This window comes from Amblyraja radiata, chromosome 7 (assembly GCF_010909765.2).
Source record: "Amblyraja radiata isolate CabotCenter1 chromosome 7, sAmbRad1.1.pri, whole genome shotgun sequence".
NCBI lineage: Eukaryota > Metazoa > Chordata > Chondrichthyes > Rajiformes > Rajidae > Amblyraja > Amblyraja radiata.
In genome coordinates, this window is record NC_045962.1 from 47,864,650 (window position 1) to 47,879,656 (window position 15,007).

General features: G+C 42.9%; 1 protein-coding gene and 1 long non-coding RNA gene across 2 annotated transcripts in view; one reads left to right on the plus strand and one right to left on the minus strand.

Annotated features, from left to right (window-relative positions):
- The window catches only part of parp12 (poly(ADP-ribose) polymerase family member 12), a 50,022-nt gene that overhangs the window by 12,289 nt on the left and 22,726 nt on the right, over nt 1-15,007 (minus strand). The window contains exons 5-9 of the mRNA XM_033024395.1: nt 12,868-12,988; nt 11,719-11,881; nt 6,796-6,913; nt 6,539-6,635; nt 3,151-3,247 (exon numbers count right to left, since the gene is read on the minus strand). Coding sequence (XP_032880286.1) covers nt 3,151-3,247; nt 6,539-6,635; nt 6,796-6,913; nt 11,719-11,881; nt 12,868-12,988 — 596 coding nt within the window. The remainder of the gene's footprint in view (nt 1-3,150; nt 3,248-6,538; nt 6,636-6,795; nt 6,914-11,718; nt 11,882-12,867; nt 12,989-15,007) is intronic.
- On the plus strand, nt 888-14,940 carry LOC116975373. Its single transcript, XR_004412611.1, has 4 exons — nt 888-897; nt 4,467-4,526; nt 9,403-9,408; nt 14,925-14,940. It is a non-coding gene; the product is annotated as an uncharacterized LOC116975373 (long non-coding RNA).

Consider the following 15,007-nt stretch of genomic DNA (forward strand, 5'->3'; position numbering starts at 1 on the left):
TATATGTATCAATGACTTTCTAGATGTTCAACAAACATCTAGAAAGGAAAGTGTAATGTTATCCTCGACTTCAAGATGATTTGAGTACAACAAAAGAAGCATTTTACTGCCATTATAAAGTGCCGATACCCCATCTGAAAGATTGTGCATTGGTCCGGTATACTAAAGAACTACATACTTGTGATAAATGGAGTGCATTGAAAGTTCAGAAGGTTGATTCCTGAAATTGGGAGGTTTGCTCTATTACTTACTTACTTACTGCCTATTATGCCTCCTGGCATGTAGGGCAGCAACAAAGTTCCTCCACTCAGTAGTGTTGATTCCTTCAGTTGCTGTTTCCGTAGCATATTTGTTTTACGAGACAGGGTTGTTAGCCCTGTGCTCAACCTCCAACCTGGAGGACCAGTGGATCACTCTTCATCTCGCCTCTACCCTTCGATCTGTCCAGCATGGGAGACCCTAACAGGAGACGAATCTCCTGCTGGCTTTGCTCTAGGGGTCACTGAGGCACACAAGCTCCCCGACCACGACAAGGTTGCAATCCAACGGGGAGGGTTTGCTCTATGGGGGGGGGGGGGGGGGGGGGGGGGGGGGGGGGGGAGAGATAAATTAAGTAGGTTGGGCACTTGCTGATTTTCTATCTTTTCCTCATGCTGATGAAAATTCACTGAAACATTAAGTATTCAGCCCCCTTTACTCTGATACCCCTAAATAAAATCCAGTGCGACCAATTGCCTTCAGAAGTCACCTAATTAGTAAATAGAGTCCACTTGTGTGTAATCTAATCTCAGTATAAATACAGCTGTTCTGTGAAGGCCTCAGAGGTTTGTTAGAGAACATTAGTGAACAAACAGCATCATGAAGCCCAAGGAACACACCAGACAGGTCAGGGATAAAGTTGTGGAGAAGTTTAAAGCAGGGTTAGGTTATAAAAAAATACCCAAGCTTTGAACATCTCACGGAGCACTGTTCAATCCATCATCCGAAAATGGAAAGAGTATGGCACAACTGCAAACCTACCAAGACATGGCCGTCCACCTAAACTGACAGGCCGGGCAAGGAGAGCATTGATCAGAGAAGCAGCCAAGAGGCCCATGGTAACTCTGGAGGAGCTGCAGAGATCCACAGCTCAGGTGCGAGAATCTGTCCACAGGACAACTATTAGTCGTGCACTCCACAAATCGGGCCTTTATGGAAGAGTGGCAAGAAGAAAGCCATTGTTGAAAAAAAGCCATACGAAGTCCCATTTGCAGTTTGCCACAAGCCATGTGGGGGGGACAGCAAACATGTGGAGGAAGGTGCTCTGGTCAGATGAGACCAAAATTTAAGTTTTTGGCCTAAATGCAAAACGCTATGTGTGGCAGAAAACTAACACTGCACATCACCCTGAACACACCATCCCCACTGTGAAACATGGTGGTGGCAGCATCATGCTGTGGGAATGCTTTTCTTCAGCAGGGACAGGGAAGCTGGTCAGAGTTGATGGGAAGATGGATGGAGCCAAATGCAGAACAATCTTGGAAGAAAACCTGTTAGAGTCTGCAAAAGACTTGAGTCTGGGGCGGAGGTTCACCTTCCAGCAGGACAACGACCCTAAACATACAGCCAGAGCTACAATGGAATGGTTTAGATCAAAGCATATTCATGTGTTAGAATGGTCCAGTCAAAGTCCAGACCTAAATCCAATTGAGAATCTCTGGCAAGACTTGAAAATTGCTGTTCACAGACGTGCGCCATCCAATCTGACTGAGCTTGAGCTATTTTGCAAAGAAGAATGGGCAAAAATTTCAGTCTCTAGATGTGCAAAGCTGGTAGAGACATACCCCAAAAGACTTGCTGCTGTAATTGCAGCGAAAGGTGGTTCTACAAAGTATTGACTCAGGGGGGCTGAATACTTTTGCACGCCACACTTTTCAGTTTTTTATTTGTAAAAAAAATTGAAAACCATGTATCATTTTCCTTCCACTTCACAATTATGCACCGCTTTGTGTTGGTCTATCACATAAAATCCCAATAAAATACATTTACGTTTGTGGTTGTAACGTGACAAAATGCGGGAAAGTTCAAGGGGTATGAATACACTTATCTCCAGTGGTTGCAGTGTAAAGTACCTGGGGAAGGTGTGGTTTGGGTGGAAGGGATAAGTGAACCAAGGAATAGCAGAGGGAATGTCTCTGTGGAAGGAATGGGTGGGTATGGGAAGATGTGACTGGTGGTGGGATCATGTTGGAGGTGATGGAAATGTTTGAGGATGATATTGGATGTCAAGGCTGGTGGGCTGAAAGGCAAGGACTAGGGGAACTCTATCCTTGTTCCGTCTGCTGGGAGGGAAAGCAAGAGCAGACTATAGAACACATAGTTGAGTGTTCCATCTATGACCCCCCCCCCCCCCCCCCGACCTGTATCCTGCGATTACCCTACCCGACACATAACCTATGTTCCCCAGAGGTGCTGCCTAAACTGCACTAGTTACTGAGCACTTTATACATTTATTTGTAAACCAGCAGCTAGTTCCTTGAATCTACTACTTCATTAGGATGAGCAATGAAGAAGTATGAGAAGATACTGAGAAGTTTCATTGAAGAGCAGCCTATTCATTCCAACAACTTTCACAGATTTTTAAAAAGATCAAGAAAGGCTCTGCTGCTGACGTAATCATCTGAAATATCAGCAACACTTTCAGAGGGAACAACTCAGTTACGTTAAGCAGGTACTTCCATCAAAATAGATCCTTGAAGAATTCGACATAAGTAGTTTCAGAATACAACCTTTTTTTTTTTTTTAATATTTTTATTAGAAGTAGTGTACAATAATATAAGACATGAATAACATATTACATTTTGTGTACAACTTCTTATTTTAAATTTAATAGTAAAACAAAAGAGTAAGAAAAGCAAGAAATAGAAAGAAAGAGAATGTTATATAAAGTAGTGATATTATTAATTCGAGAAGAAATAGAAAAGAAAGACCCCATGGGGCTGTATAGCCTGAAGGAGAAAACAAAGAAGTGAAGTGAGATAAGGAAAAAAAGAGAAAAAGTGAGAAATTGAAAGGGATATACCTACTTCGTATCTTTACCCACCCCTCAGCATACAACCTTTAGCTACACATAATTCTCTCAAGACATCACTGCTTGCTGAATGATTTTACCTTATAGCTCACATCTGGCAGTGCTGATTTATCCCAGTGTGCTGGAAGAGATTTTCCTTGAGTGATGCCCAAACTTTCATGTCCTGCTTTTCCTTGGCTGTCAAAAGAGTAATTATGTATCTACATCAGTCAGTAATAAAATAGCATATGGAGTGGCATTCAGTTCCTCCCATTGTTCCTTCACTACCAAATCCCCAACCAGTTTTCAAATTATATTTATTTTGTTGTTCAACTTTTTCTTCTACCCCAAATGATGCAAATGTCATCAATAGATGTGAGCAATCCAGACATAAATCTGGGCCAAATCACTCCATTGCGATAGTAAGTAAAAGCTGCAAGTTTGGAGATGTTAAACTAAGGCTTGAGTGTCCAAAGAGGAGCACAGAATGGTCACTGGGAAATATCTTGAGCAAGGGAGTTCTCCTTAGGTAATTGCCCAATATTTATTCTTCAATCCACTTTAATAGAAAACAGATTACCCAGCCTTCAGCACATTCCTGCTTGTGCTACTGTACATAATTTACAGTAACCAAGTGGTTATTATTGCTGGTACTTCTGTGTCTATGATATGTTTGCTCAAAGAGACAGCACCACATGTTACTATGTCACCATATGCCAGTGACAGGTTTTTGGCTTATGACAGATGCAGTGATGTCAAACATATGCTAAGTTCTACAAGATTCATAAGAACAACAAGATGGGTGTTTTGAGTCCTAGTTCAGCATTAGAATTTCATGCTATGTGCCAGTGACAAAGGTTGGTACCTTATTTAACTTTGCATTATTAATTATCACCCCCCACACCCCATAAATGCCCCCAGATCATCTGCCCAACAACATCCCGCCACCCCCAGTCTCTATCATCTGCCCAACTATTCAAATCATCTGATGTATGTCCCTCCAGTCATTTTACAAACCTCACACTAAATCGGCAGTCAAGAGACCAGAGTTTTATTGTCATATGTCCCGAAACAGATCAATTAAAATCTTACTTTCATAAGGTCTGCTGCTTTCTGACCATTTTATCATCCATCCAAAGCCCTTCATCTCCCAGTGCTTTCACTCTGACATCATAACCCCAACCCCCACCCCCCCTCGATATTCCCACATTAATTCTCCAATCACTCCAGAGATCCTCTTCCCCAACTCACTTTATATGTGATCTTCGATCTCAGTAATGATGGAGGAATGTGAAGGTAAGACCTACTCTATTGTACATAATACCATAGGACTCATTAGAAACCCAAGGCCAGTCCAAAATAAAAGTTGTTGCGGCACATGCTGAATACAAACCCGAATACAGAGGTTTGAGAGCAGTGGTGGGACCTCTGTTATTTGTGTGATGTATATAGATGACTTGGACAAAAATGTAGATGGGTGACAAAATCAAAATTGGAATTGCAAGCAGTGAAGATGGCCGTCAAAGGATACAGCAGGATATAGATCAATTACAGATATGGGCAAGAAATGGCAGATGGAGTTTGCAAGCAAGTGCAAGGTGTTGCACTTCAAATATAAGGGAAGAACATAGAGGCAGGACCCTTAACAGCATTGACATACAGGGGAATCTTGGAGTCCAAGTCCATAGAAACCTGAAAGTAGCAACATATGCTTGCGTTCATCAGTCAAGACAATCAGCATAAAAATCAGTCATGCTGCAGCATTATAAAAGTCTGGTTAGGCCACATTTGGTGTATTGTCTGCGGTTCTGATCACCCCATTACTGGATGAATGTGGAGGCTTTGAAGAGAGTATAGAAGAAGTTTACCAAATTGCTGACTGAATTCGAGGGAGAAGTTGGAAAAACTTGAATTGTTTTCTCTGAAGCATTAAAGGTCGAGGGGAGACTTGATAGAAATGTATAAAATTATGAAAGGCACAGAATGGGTGGACAGTCAGAATCTTTTTCCCCATGGATGAAATGTCAAATACTAGAGGGCATAGTTTTAAGGAGAGGAGGATATTTATAGGAAATGTACACGGAAAGTTTTTTACACAGAAATTTGTGGTTGCCTGGGACACGTTGCCAGGAGTGATGGTAGAAGCAGATACAATTGGCGTTTAAGAGGCTTTTAAATAAGTAGATGAATGTGCAGGGAATAGATCAGACAGAAGTGATTAGTTTAATTTGGCATCATGTTCAGCACAAACATCTTGAGCCGCAGTCTTATGCCTGTACCGTGCTGTTCTCGGTTCTATTTATGTTCTCTCCATGACACACGCTGGCTCATTCTTCTGTTCCTATTAACTAATCCCCTTTTCATGGCATTTCCTTATGCAACCATGGGGGATGCAATATTTTACCTTCTTGTTTCCCATCATCCAGGGACATTAAACAGTGATTTACTTGCACTCCTTCCAATTTTGTGTACTGCATTCAGTGCTCAGTGTGGAGGAACCAAGCATAAACTGGTTAACAACTTGTAGAACATCTCTATTCACTCAGAGGGAGTCCTGAGCTTCCAGTCTTGGCACTCTTACTCTCTGCCTCAGTTCTATTCTTCAGCCTTCTACATTTCTGCAAAGGTGTCTAATCAAAGCTGAAGGAATAGTAGCTCATCTTCCACCTAGGTATGTTGAAGTTCTCAGGAATTACCATATATACCTCCCCTTCTGTCTGTCTCTCTCGCTCTCTCTCACACACACTGTCTCCCTCTGTGGCTGTACCTGGTTTTTTTAATTAATGTTTTTTTCTGTTGCCAACTCAAAAATATTACTCAAAAAATTACTTTTAAAAATGATTGTTATCTTGGCAACACAGGCCTGCACCCTATGACCATTATTTGCTCTGTTTACTTCAACTCTTCCTCTCGCTGAAATTTATCATAGTTGCATTTTTTATTTTATTTACCCAGTTGAGATGAAGGGTCCTTAACCCTAGACATGGATTCTGATCCACTCTCCATTGATACTACTTGACCTACTTCAGATACCTAGCATTTGTAGTTTTCTTCTCCAACCAGGGAGAATGATCCTGCTCCACATCAAATTGTTATAGGATCTTTTCTATTCACAGTGGAGCCTCAGATAATGGTGTAAAAATGTGAAAGTCGGTATCAATCCCCGAACCCAGGGGGAAGACCTAGGCTATTCCAAGCAAATGAGGCCTTATGGGTTTAGATAAAGCGCCAATGCACTACTCAGTGCAGAAAATATATTATCAGAAGTTGTTTCAACAACTGTTTAAAATTAAGAACCTATCAGTTCCCACAAATCAACTATAGTGTCTGATCAATGTTTAGAATCAATTCATACCTGCCTCCATAGAACCAATCAGATACCATATGTGTTTTTAGATTGATGCCCAATCACCTTTCTCTGCATATATTCTATGTAATCTTTTACTAAAAAGGGCTTCTTCAGGAATATTATCGATGAGAATTACATACTTTTGTATCTGGCTCTTCGTGTCCTGTTCGGAGATGAACTTGGGCCTCCTCCGGACTTCTCTGTGAGAGCCAATGTGTGAATTTGTTTGTTGCATGGCTGAATGGAAGGAACAAGGGGGGGGGGGGGGGGGAGAAACTGGATTCAGATCATGATCAATTTTTACTCAAAGAAATTCTCACTACAGTTTTCATATTTCATTAAGGAATGTTTTCCATTCAACAGATAATTGAAACCCATTATTTTATAGTGACGGCACCTTTAAAATTCAGCTCGTATTTGTGTTTTCCTGCAGTGAATTCCACCTTCCCATTGTCTGCCAAAAACGCCTTCTCCAGCTCTGTGGATGTTATGCTAGCAGCAGAGTGCCCCTCTTCCTGTTTTACAAAAACAAGCACAACGTATTAACCGAGTGGGTGCATCATTTCAAATGGCAGTTGGAGTGAACGACAGAGACAAGCAGATCATATTAACTGAATGGGGGGGGGGGGGGGGAAAGAGGGAGAGAGAGATGTATTTATTTATATTTCTGGATTGCTTCCAGCGCCTCGTGCTAGTGAGGTGCAGTCAGCAAGGATCTAGCTTTATAGACCACTGGGATTTCTTCTGGGGTAGGGGTCACCTGTACAATAGGGACAGGTTACACCTTAACTGGAAGGGGACCAACATTCTGGCAGGCAGGTTTGCTAGTGCTACACATGTGGCTTTAAACTAAATACTGGGGGTAGGGATTGACAAATTGGGAGTATAAAGATGGAGTTAAAGGGAAAGCGAGTACAGGAAAAGTTACAAAAGACTCCCGAACTAATGGGAAGGAGAGTTTTAGAAGGGATAAGAGAGTACGGTCATGGCCAATAGTGATCGATGCGAGAGGGGAGGTGAATACCGAGGTCAAAGTGTTGTATATGAATGCACGAAGTATAAGAAATAAAGTGGACGAGCTTGAGGCTCAGTTAGAAATTGGCAAGTATGATGTGGGAATTACAAAGACATGGCTGCAAGAGGGCCAGGGTTGGGAACTGAATATTCAAGGGTATACGTCCAATCGAAAAGACAGGCAGGTGGGAAGAGAGGGTGGGGTAGTGCTGTTGGTGAGGATTGAAATTCAGTCCCTTGAGAGGGGTGACAGAATCAGGAGATGCAGAGTCAGTATGGATAGAACTGAGGAATTGTAAGGGTAAAACAACCCGAATGGGCCTTATTTACAGGCCGCCAAACAGCAGCCTGGATATAGGGTGCAAATTGAATTAAGAGTTAAAATTGGCATGTCGTAAAGGTAATACTACGGTTGTCATGGGGGATTTCAACATGCAGGTAGACTAAGAAAATCAGGTTGGTACTGGACCCCAACAAAGGGAGTTTGTGGAGTGCCTCCGTGATGGATTCTTAGAGCAGCTTGTATTGGAGCCTACCAGGGAGAAGGCAACTCTAGATTTAGTGTTGTGTAATGAACTGGATTTGATAAGGGAACTTGAGGTTAAGGAGCCATTAGGAGGTAGTGACCATAATATGGTAAGTGTCAGTGTTACAGTTGAATAAAGGGTACGATGGAGCCATGAGGGAGGAGCTGGCCAAAGTTGACTGGAAAGATACCCTAACCGGAATGACAGTGGAACAACAATGGCAGGTATTTCTGGGAATAATACTGAGGGTGCAGGATCAGTTTATTCCAAAGAGGAAGAAAGATTCCAAGGGGCGACCATGGCTGACAAGGGAAGTCAGGGACAGTATAAAAATAAAAGAACAGTATAACATAGCAAAGATGAGCGTGAAACCAGAGGATTGGATAACGTTTAAAGAGCAACAGAAGATAACTAAAAAGGCAATACAGAGAGAAAAGATGAGGTACGAAGGCAAGTTAGCCAAGAATATAAAGGAGGATAGTAAAAGCTTCTTTAGGTATGTAAAGAGGAACAAATTAGTTAAAACCAAAGTTGGACCCTTGAAGACTGAAAAGGGTGAATTTATTATGGGGAACAAGGAAATGGCAGATTTGAACAGGTACTTTGGATCTGTCTTCACTAAGGAAGTCACAAACAATCTTCCTGATGTACTAGTGGCCAGAGGATCTGGGGTGACAGAGGAACTGAAGGAAATCCACATTAGGCAGGAAATGGTGTTGGGTAGACTGATGGGACTGAAGGCTGATAAATCCCCAGGGCCTGATGATCTGCATCCCAGGATACGTAAGGAAGTGGCTCTAGAGATCGTAGGCGCATTGGTGATCATTTTCCAATGTTCAATAGAATCAGAATCAGTTTCTGTGGATTGGAGGGTAGCTAATGTTATCCCACTTTTTAAGAAAGGCGGGAGAGAGAAAACGGGGAATGATAGACCAGTTAGCCTGACATCGGTGGTGGGGGAGATGCTGGAGTCAATCATAAAATATGAAATAGCGACACATTTGGATAGCAGTAACAGGATCGGCCCGAGTCAGCATGGATTTACGAAGGGGAAATCATGGTTGACTAATCTTCTGGAATTTTTTGAGGATGTAACTAGGAAAATGGACAAGGGAGAGCCAGTGGATGTAGGGTACCTGGACTTTCAGAAAGCATTTGATAAGGTCCCACATAAGAGATTAGTGGGCAAAATTAGGGCACATTGTCTTGGGGGTAGAGTGCTGACATGGACAGAAAATTGGTTGTCAGACAAGAAACAAAGAGTAGGGATTAATGGGTCCCTTTCTGAATAGCAGGCAGTGACTAGTGGGGTACCGCAAGGCTCGGTGCTGGGACCACAACTATTTACAATATGTATTAATGATTTAGATGAAGGGATTACAAGTAACATTAGCAAATTTGCAGACGACACAAAGCTGGGTGCCTGTGTGAACTGTGAGGAGGATGTAGGGTGACTTGGACAGGTTGGGGTGTGGGCAGATGCAGTTTCATGTGGATACATGTGAGGTTATCCACGTTGGTTGCAAAAACAGGAAGGAAGATTATTATCTAAATGGTGTCAAATTGGGAAAAGGGGAAGTACAACGGGATCTGGGGTCCTGGTTCATCAGTCAATGAAAGTAAGCATGCAGGTACAGCAGGCAGTGAAGAAAACGAATGGCATGTTGGCCTTTATAACACGAGGAGTTGAGTATAGGAGCAAAGAGGTCCTTCTGCAGTTGTACAGGGCCCTAGTGAGACCACACCTGGTGCATTGTGTGCAGGTTTGGTCTCCAAATTTGAGGAAAGACATTCTTGCTATTGAGGGAGTGCAGCGTAGGTTAACAAGGTTAATTCCCGGGATGGCGGGACTGTCATATGCTGAGAGAATGGAGCGGCTGGGCTTGTATACTCTGGAATTTAGAAGGATGAGAGGATATCTTATTGAAACATATGATTATTAAGGGTTTGGACACGCTAGAGGCAGGAAACATGTTCCCGATGTTAGGGGGAGTCCATAACCAGGGGCCACAGTTTAACAATAAGGGGTAAGCCATTCAGAACGGAGATGAGGAAACACCTTTTCACACCGAGAATTGTGAGTGTGGAATTCTCTGCCTCAGAGGGCGGTGGAGGCCAGTTCTCTGGATACTTTCAAGAGAGCTAGATAGGGCTCTTAAAGATCGCGGAGTCAGGAGATATGGGGAGTAGGCAGGAACGGGGTACTGATTGTGGATGATCAGCCATGATCACATTGAATGGCGATGCTGGCTCGAAGGGCCGCATGGCCTACTTCTGCATCTGTTGTCTATTGACCTGCCGACCCATCCACAGTTCCCATCGTCTTTCGAGCTGTGTAGAGCTGCGCATTTAAACCATACTCCTGACTTGCAAAGTGCACCAGCGAGCCTTTCTTCGGTGACACGGCTATTGGTGATTATCATGTTGTAGCCTCAAGGACATTGCTTTCTTCGGGCAGTCGTCACCACAGGAAGGACGCGCTTGGTCACCATGGGGCTCCCTTCCCTCTCACTGCTGCTGTTTTTTGCTGTCGGCAGTGGCTTTGACTGCTCGACCACCACCGGCCTGATTCCCCCCCTTTCTCTTCTCCACCTATCGCCACCACCTCCTCCTCCCCCAAAGTCGCCAACCAACTCCACCTTGGAAGCAACAGCGGGTAAGGGGAGGGAGCCCCACGGTGACTGAGCACATCCTATCAGTAGCAGCTCCCGGTAGAAAGTGCGTCCTGTTGGGGGCTATATGTGAGCCGCAACAAGAGTCAGGTGAAGTGGTGAAGACGTGCTCGCTGGTGCAGACCAGCGGCATCGGCTCCTAATTTTAAAATGAAACAACACAAACTGCTGGAGTAACTCAGTTGAGAGTCATTATTCCAATCGCTGCTTCTGTCTCCGTCAGGGGAAGATACAAAAACTTGAAAGCACATACTATCAGATTCTGGAACAGCTTGTTACCCTTTGTTATCAGACAACTAAATGCTTCTCCCATAAGCCAAGGTGTACTTTCAATCTCCCAATCTATCTCATTGCATACCTTGCACTTTTTTTAAATTTGCACTTTCGCTGTACCTTGAACGTTATAACTCTGTAATAACAAACTTGGCATTTTTCTCTGTGCACTACCTCTGGTACTTGTGTATGGCTTGATTCTACACAAGTATGGTATGATTTGACTGGATGGCATGCAAGTAAAGACATACAGGTTTGTAGGCTAATTGGTTTGGTAAAATTGTAAATTGTCCCTAGCGTGTGTAGATAGTGTTAATGTGCAGGGATCGCTGGTCGGCGCGGACTCGGTGGGTTGAAAGGTTTGTTTCCACGCTGTATCTCTAAACTAAACTAAAGGAGCCAGTGTAAACTCGGATGTCAAAAGGCACAATTAATCTAGAGTATACTTGCTAATGGTCCTGATCTTCCAGAATACTTTGAGGTTATGATACTTTGAGGTTATGATACTTATTCTAAACTCTGCTTCCAAACAAGATGGTTTCTCACTATCAGCTTTTTCAAACTCTTTGCATCTTAAATACCTTATTTTCATCACTTAATTTTCTATACAAAGGAATAAAAGCCTCATCTATGCAAATTGTTGTGATTAATTTCGGCAGAGTATTATTCTGGTGAACCCGTGTCTCATTTCCTCCCCCTTGTGGTGCAGAAATGAACACAACACTCTTGGTGGAGCCTCAATAGAGTTTTACACAACTACGATGCATCTTCCAAACTATTGTGACCCATCTGATTGGAAGTTCTGTTTGAAAAAAGCACTAGGAAGAGACTCACCTGCTTTCCATATTCAATCCACTTTCCAAACTCATCCTTCCAGAACCACAGCCATGTGGTGGTGAGGATGTAATGTGGGGGTTTTTTTACGGAGGAGGCTGTGGAAAGGCGCCGGACTGGACTCAAATCGCTCATCATGGATTCAAAATTAACATTCACAGATCTGTGATAAGAACATATCAAAATATGGGAATACATTTATATTGTGGCCGGAATATAAATGTTTTCATCATGGATAGTCAAGTCAAACAATACAGCCCGCCCAACAACCATCACCCTAGCCAATTATTACCACAATGCATATGTCGCAGTGGTTAATCACAAAAAATAGGGGAACAGCGAAAGCAGGAAAAGGAAGGAACCAGAGGCATAAGTGAGAGACCTAAATAGTAGCCAATAGGTTGACTCCATTTTCCACCATGTGTTTCACAGATCAAGACTGCATGATGGCAACTTCATTATTTTTATACATACCGGTTCTTGGAATGTTGACTCAGCCTCATTACTTCAAGGTGGCAATGGTTGTGGGAATCTTCTCTGAACCCTCAGTCCCTGGTTGTGATGGCAATCCCCTGCACAAACTAAATCACGGAGGAGTCCCAGTATCTTTTACTTAATCTCCAGGGATTGGGGGAAATACTCTGGTTTTGTAGGTTCTGAGGTGGCACACGATGCCAGTCAGAAGGCCTGATAGAGCATGTGGGTGGTTAGTTTATAAGATGCTGCACTCTTGCAGTTTATGCAGGGCTTCCGTGTGCTCCAAATCTATGTTCTCGATATCCTGAATGTACCTTCTGCACTTTGAATGGTCAAGGGCCAGAGGCATTCAGGCCCCAGACCCGAGGAGACAAATCATTCAGACCCAGGTAAAATACTGACCCAGATCATTCATGAGGTAAATTGTCACTGCAAGGGCCAAACTAACTCAACCAGAAGTTCTATTATAATATGCACCCGGCCTTACCCAACCCTTGCTGGATTCAGACCATGGACCACAGCACTATTCCACATCTCTGGAATTCCTTGGCTAAGAAACATTCTAGTAGTTTATATATCTTGGGTATGCATCAAAAGTGTAGCAGGGCTTTTACTCAACAATTTAAAGTACTTTCCCAACATGAAACACCCCTGGGATAAAACTAGCTGTACCTGGTCTTGTTTGGATCGCAGTAGTCCTTTTCAATCTGCTCCATATTTGAGAGATCTCTCCACAGTTCGTCGCAAATCTGCCATTGATAAGGAAGCTTGCAGTGAACTCTCATACACTTATCTGTACGATGCAGAATCAACAAGAAGAGATTAGTTTAAATACATCACATTTGATGCTTTGGTCGAAATAACTTTTTCCTCTTCAGCGTGCTTCAACATTCACCCAAACATTCAACATCTTTCAAAGAGAACGGTTTCTCAGAGGATAAAGACTAGCTTCAGTCAAAATTAAATCAGTATTCCAGTTTCCACTGTGCCTCAAGCGTTATATTTTTTCAAGACACAAGAGTGCAAGTTTTAAGAGACAATAAGAGACTGAAACAATAGAGGAGAAATGACCAGAATAAAGAGGTGAAGTAGGATGAGTTGGCAAGCTATAAGTGGATCCAGGTGAGGAGGGAATAGTTGGCAAATGGATAGTTGGCAGGTGGGAGGAAAGGGGGAAAATAACAGAGATTTTGTTTTCAGCTTTAAGAAAAAACCCAGAAAATTCTGGATTGCTCATAAAGGAACGACAACAAATACAGAACACGGAATTCTTGAACAATGTATTTGGGATGTTATGTAAATTAAAGTACTCTCACCGGGAAATGGGGTAAAGTTACCCAGATGGACCTTGAGAAATCCAAAATGTTAGAAAACGACGGAAGAGAAGATAACTGAGGTTTATTTATTTGGCTGGGCAGGCAAGGTACAAGAAGGCTTGTTTAAACTTCAAGGACAAGAGAAAGTTCCGATTGATAGAGAAGTTCACCTTATGGAAGACAAGGATATCAGTTGTATCTTAACACTTTGTTTGGACCATTGTACAGACTCTCAATTTCAGGCTCTGTTAATCTTCAGAATTATTGGTATAGGTCATTTCTTTCGGGTCAGTGGCGCAGGAATTAGAGCCGCCACCTCACAGTGCCAGGCTCAATCCCGACCTTGGATGCTACCTGGATGGAGTTTACATGTTATCCCTATGACTGCATGGGTTTCTCCTGGGTACTCTGGTTTCCTCCCATCTTCCAAAGACATGCGCGTTGGTAGGTTAATTGCCAGCTGTAAATTGCCCCCAGCATGTGGGCGAGGAGTAGAGGGGAGTTGATGAGAATGTGGGGAGAATAAAAGTTTAGGATTGGTATAGATGGGTGGTGATAGTCGGCAGGGACTCAGTGAACCAACGGGCCTGTTTCCTTGCTGTATGACACTAAAGGGCCTGTCCCACTGTACAAGGTAATTCAAGAGCTCTCCAGAGTTTTTCAATAATCAAACTCGTGGTAAGTACGTAGAATGTACGTAGCAGCTACGTCGGAGCTTGTTGATGTCTTGTAGTGGCTCGTAATGCTAACGGCAGGTACTCGGGAAACGCGGTAACTTGTGAAGTTTTTCAGCACTGTGAAAAATGTCCACGAGAGCCCCGAGTACCTACGAACGGCCATTACCGTAATTCTCCGAGTTCGAATCAGGGGAAACTCGGGAGAACTCTTGAATGACCTCGTACAGTGGGTCAGGCCCTTTACTCCAACACTAGTATTAAGACACGTTTGTGATTTGTTTTCCTTTTTGGTTTGACTTAAAGTACACAAACACCGTGACTAAATTCTGCAGACTCAATACAAGATTTGAGATACAAGGGCTGAGTACATCGAAAATATGTGCAAAACAATTTTATAACATCTATTTAATATATCCAGGAATTGTTAAGGCAGCAGTAATAATTCTTCATGCAGGGAACCAAGATAACTGACTGACCAACGATGAAAGCATCAAGGCTCAGCTCATCAGAAGAGGAACAGTTGCCTTGGTCTTAAACAGATTAATAGCACAAATAAAACAAATCAAAAGACAAAGTACGAGGTCACAGGAGGGTACATCAAGGGTCCACTTTTAAATGATGGCAAGAAAGTTGCTCCTTTCCACTGCTCAGTGTATCTCAGATGAACAGGAACACCAGATTGTGAAATATGCTGCATCTAAAACCAACGACTTTAACCAAAAGGTAAAGGGTAGAGTAGTTTGCAGATTGCAACAGGCTTGCCAGTTTCTGGATGTCCTTCAGAGTTACTAAACAATGTTCTGCCTCTGTAATAAAACA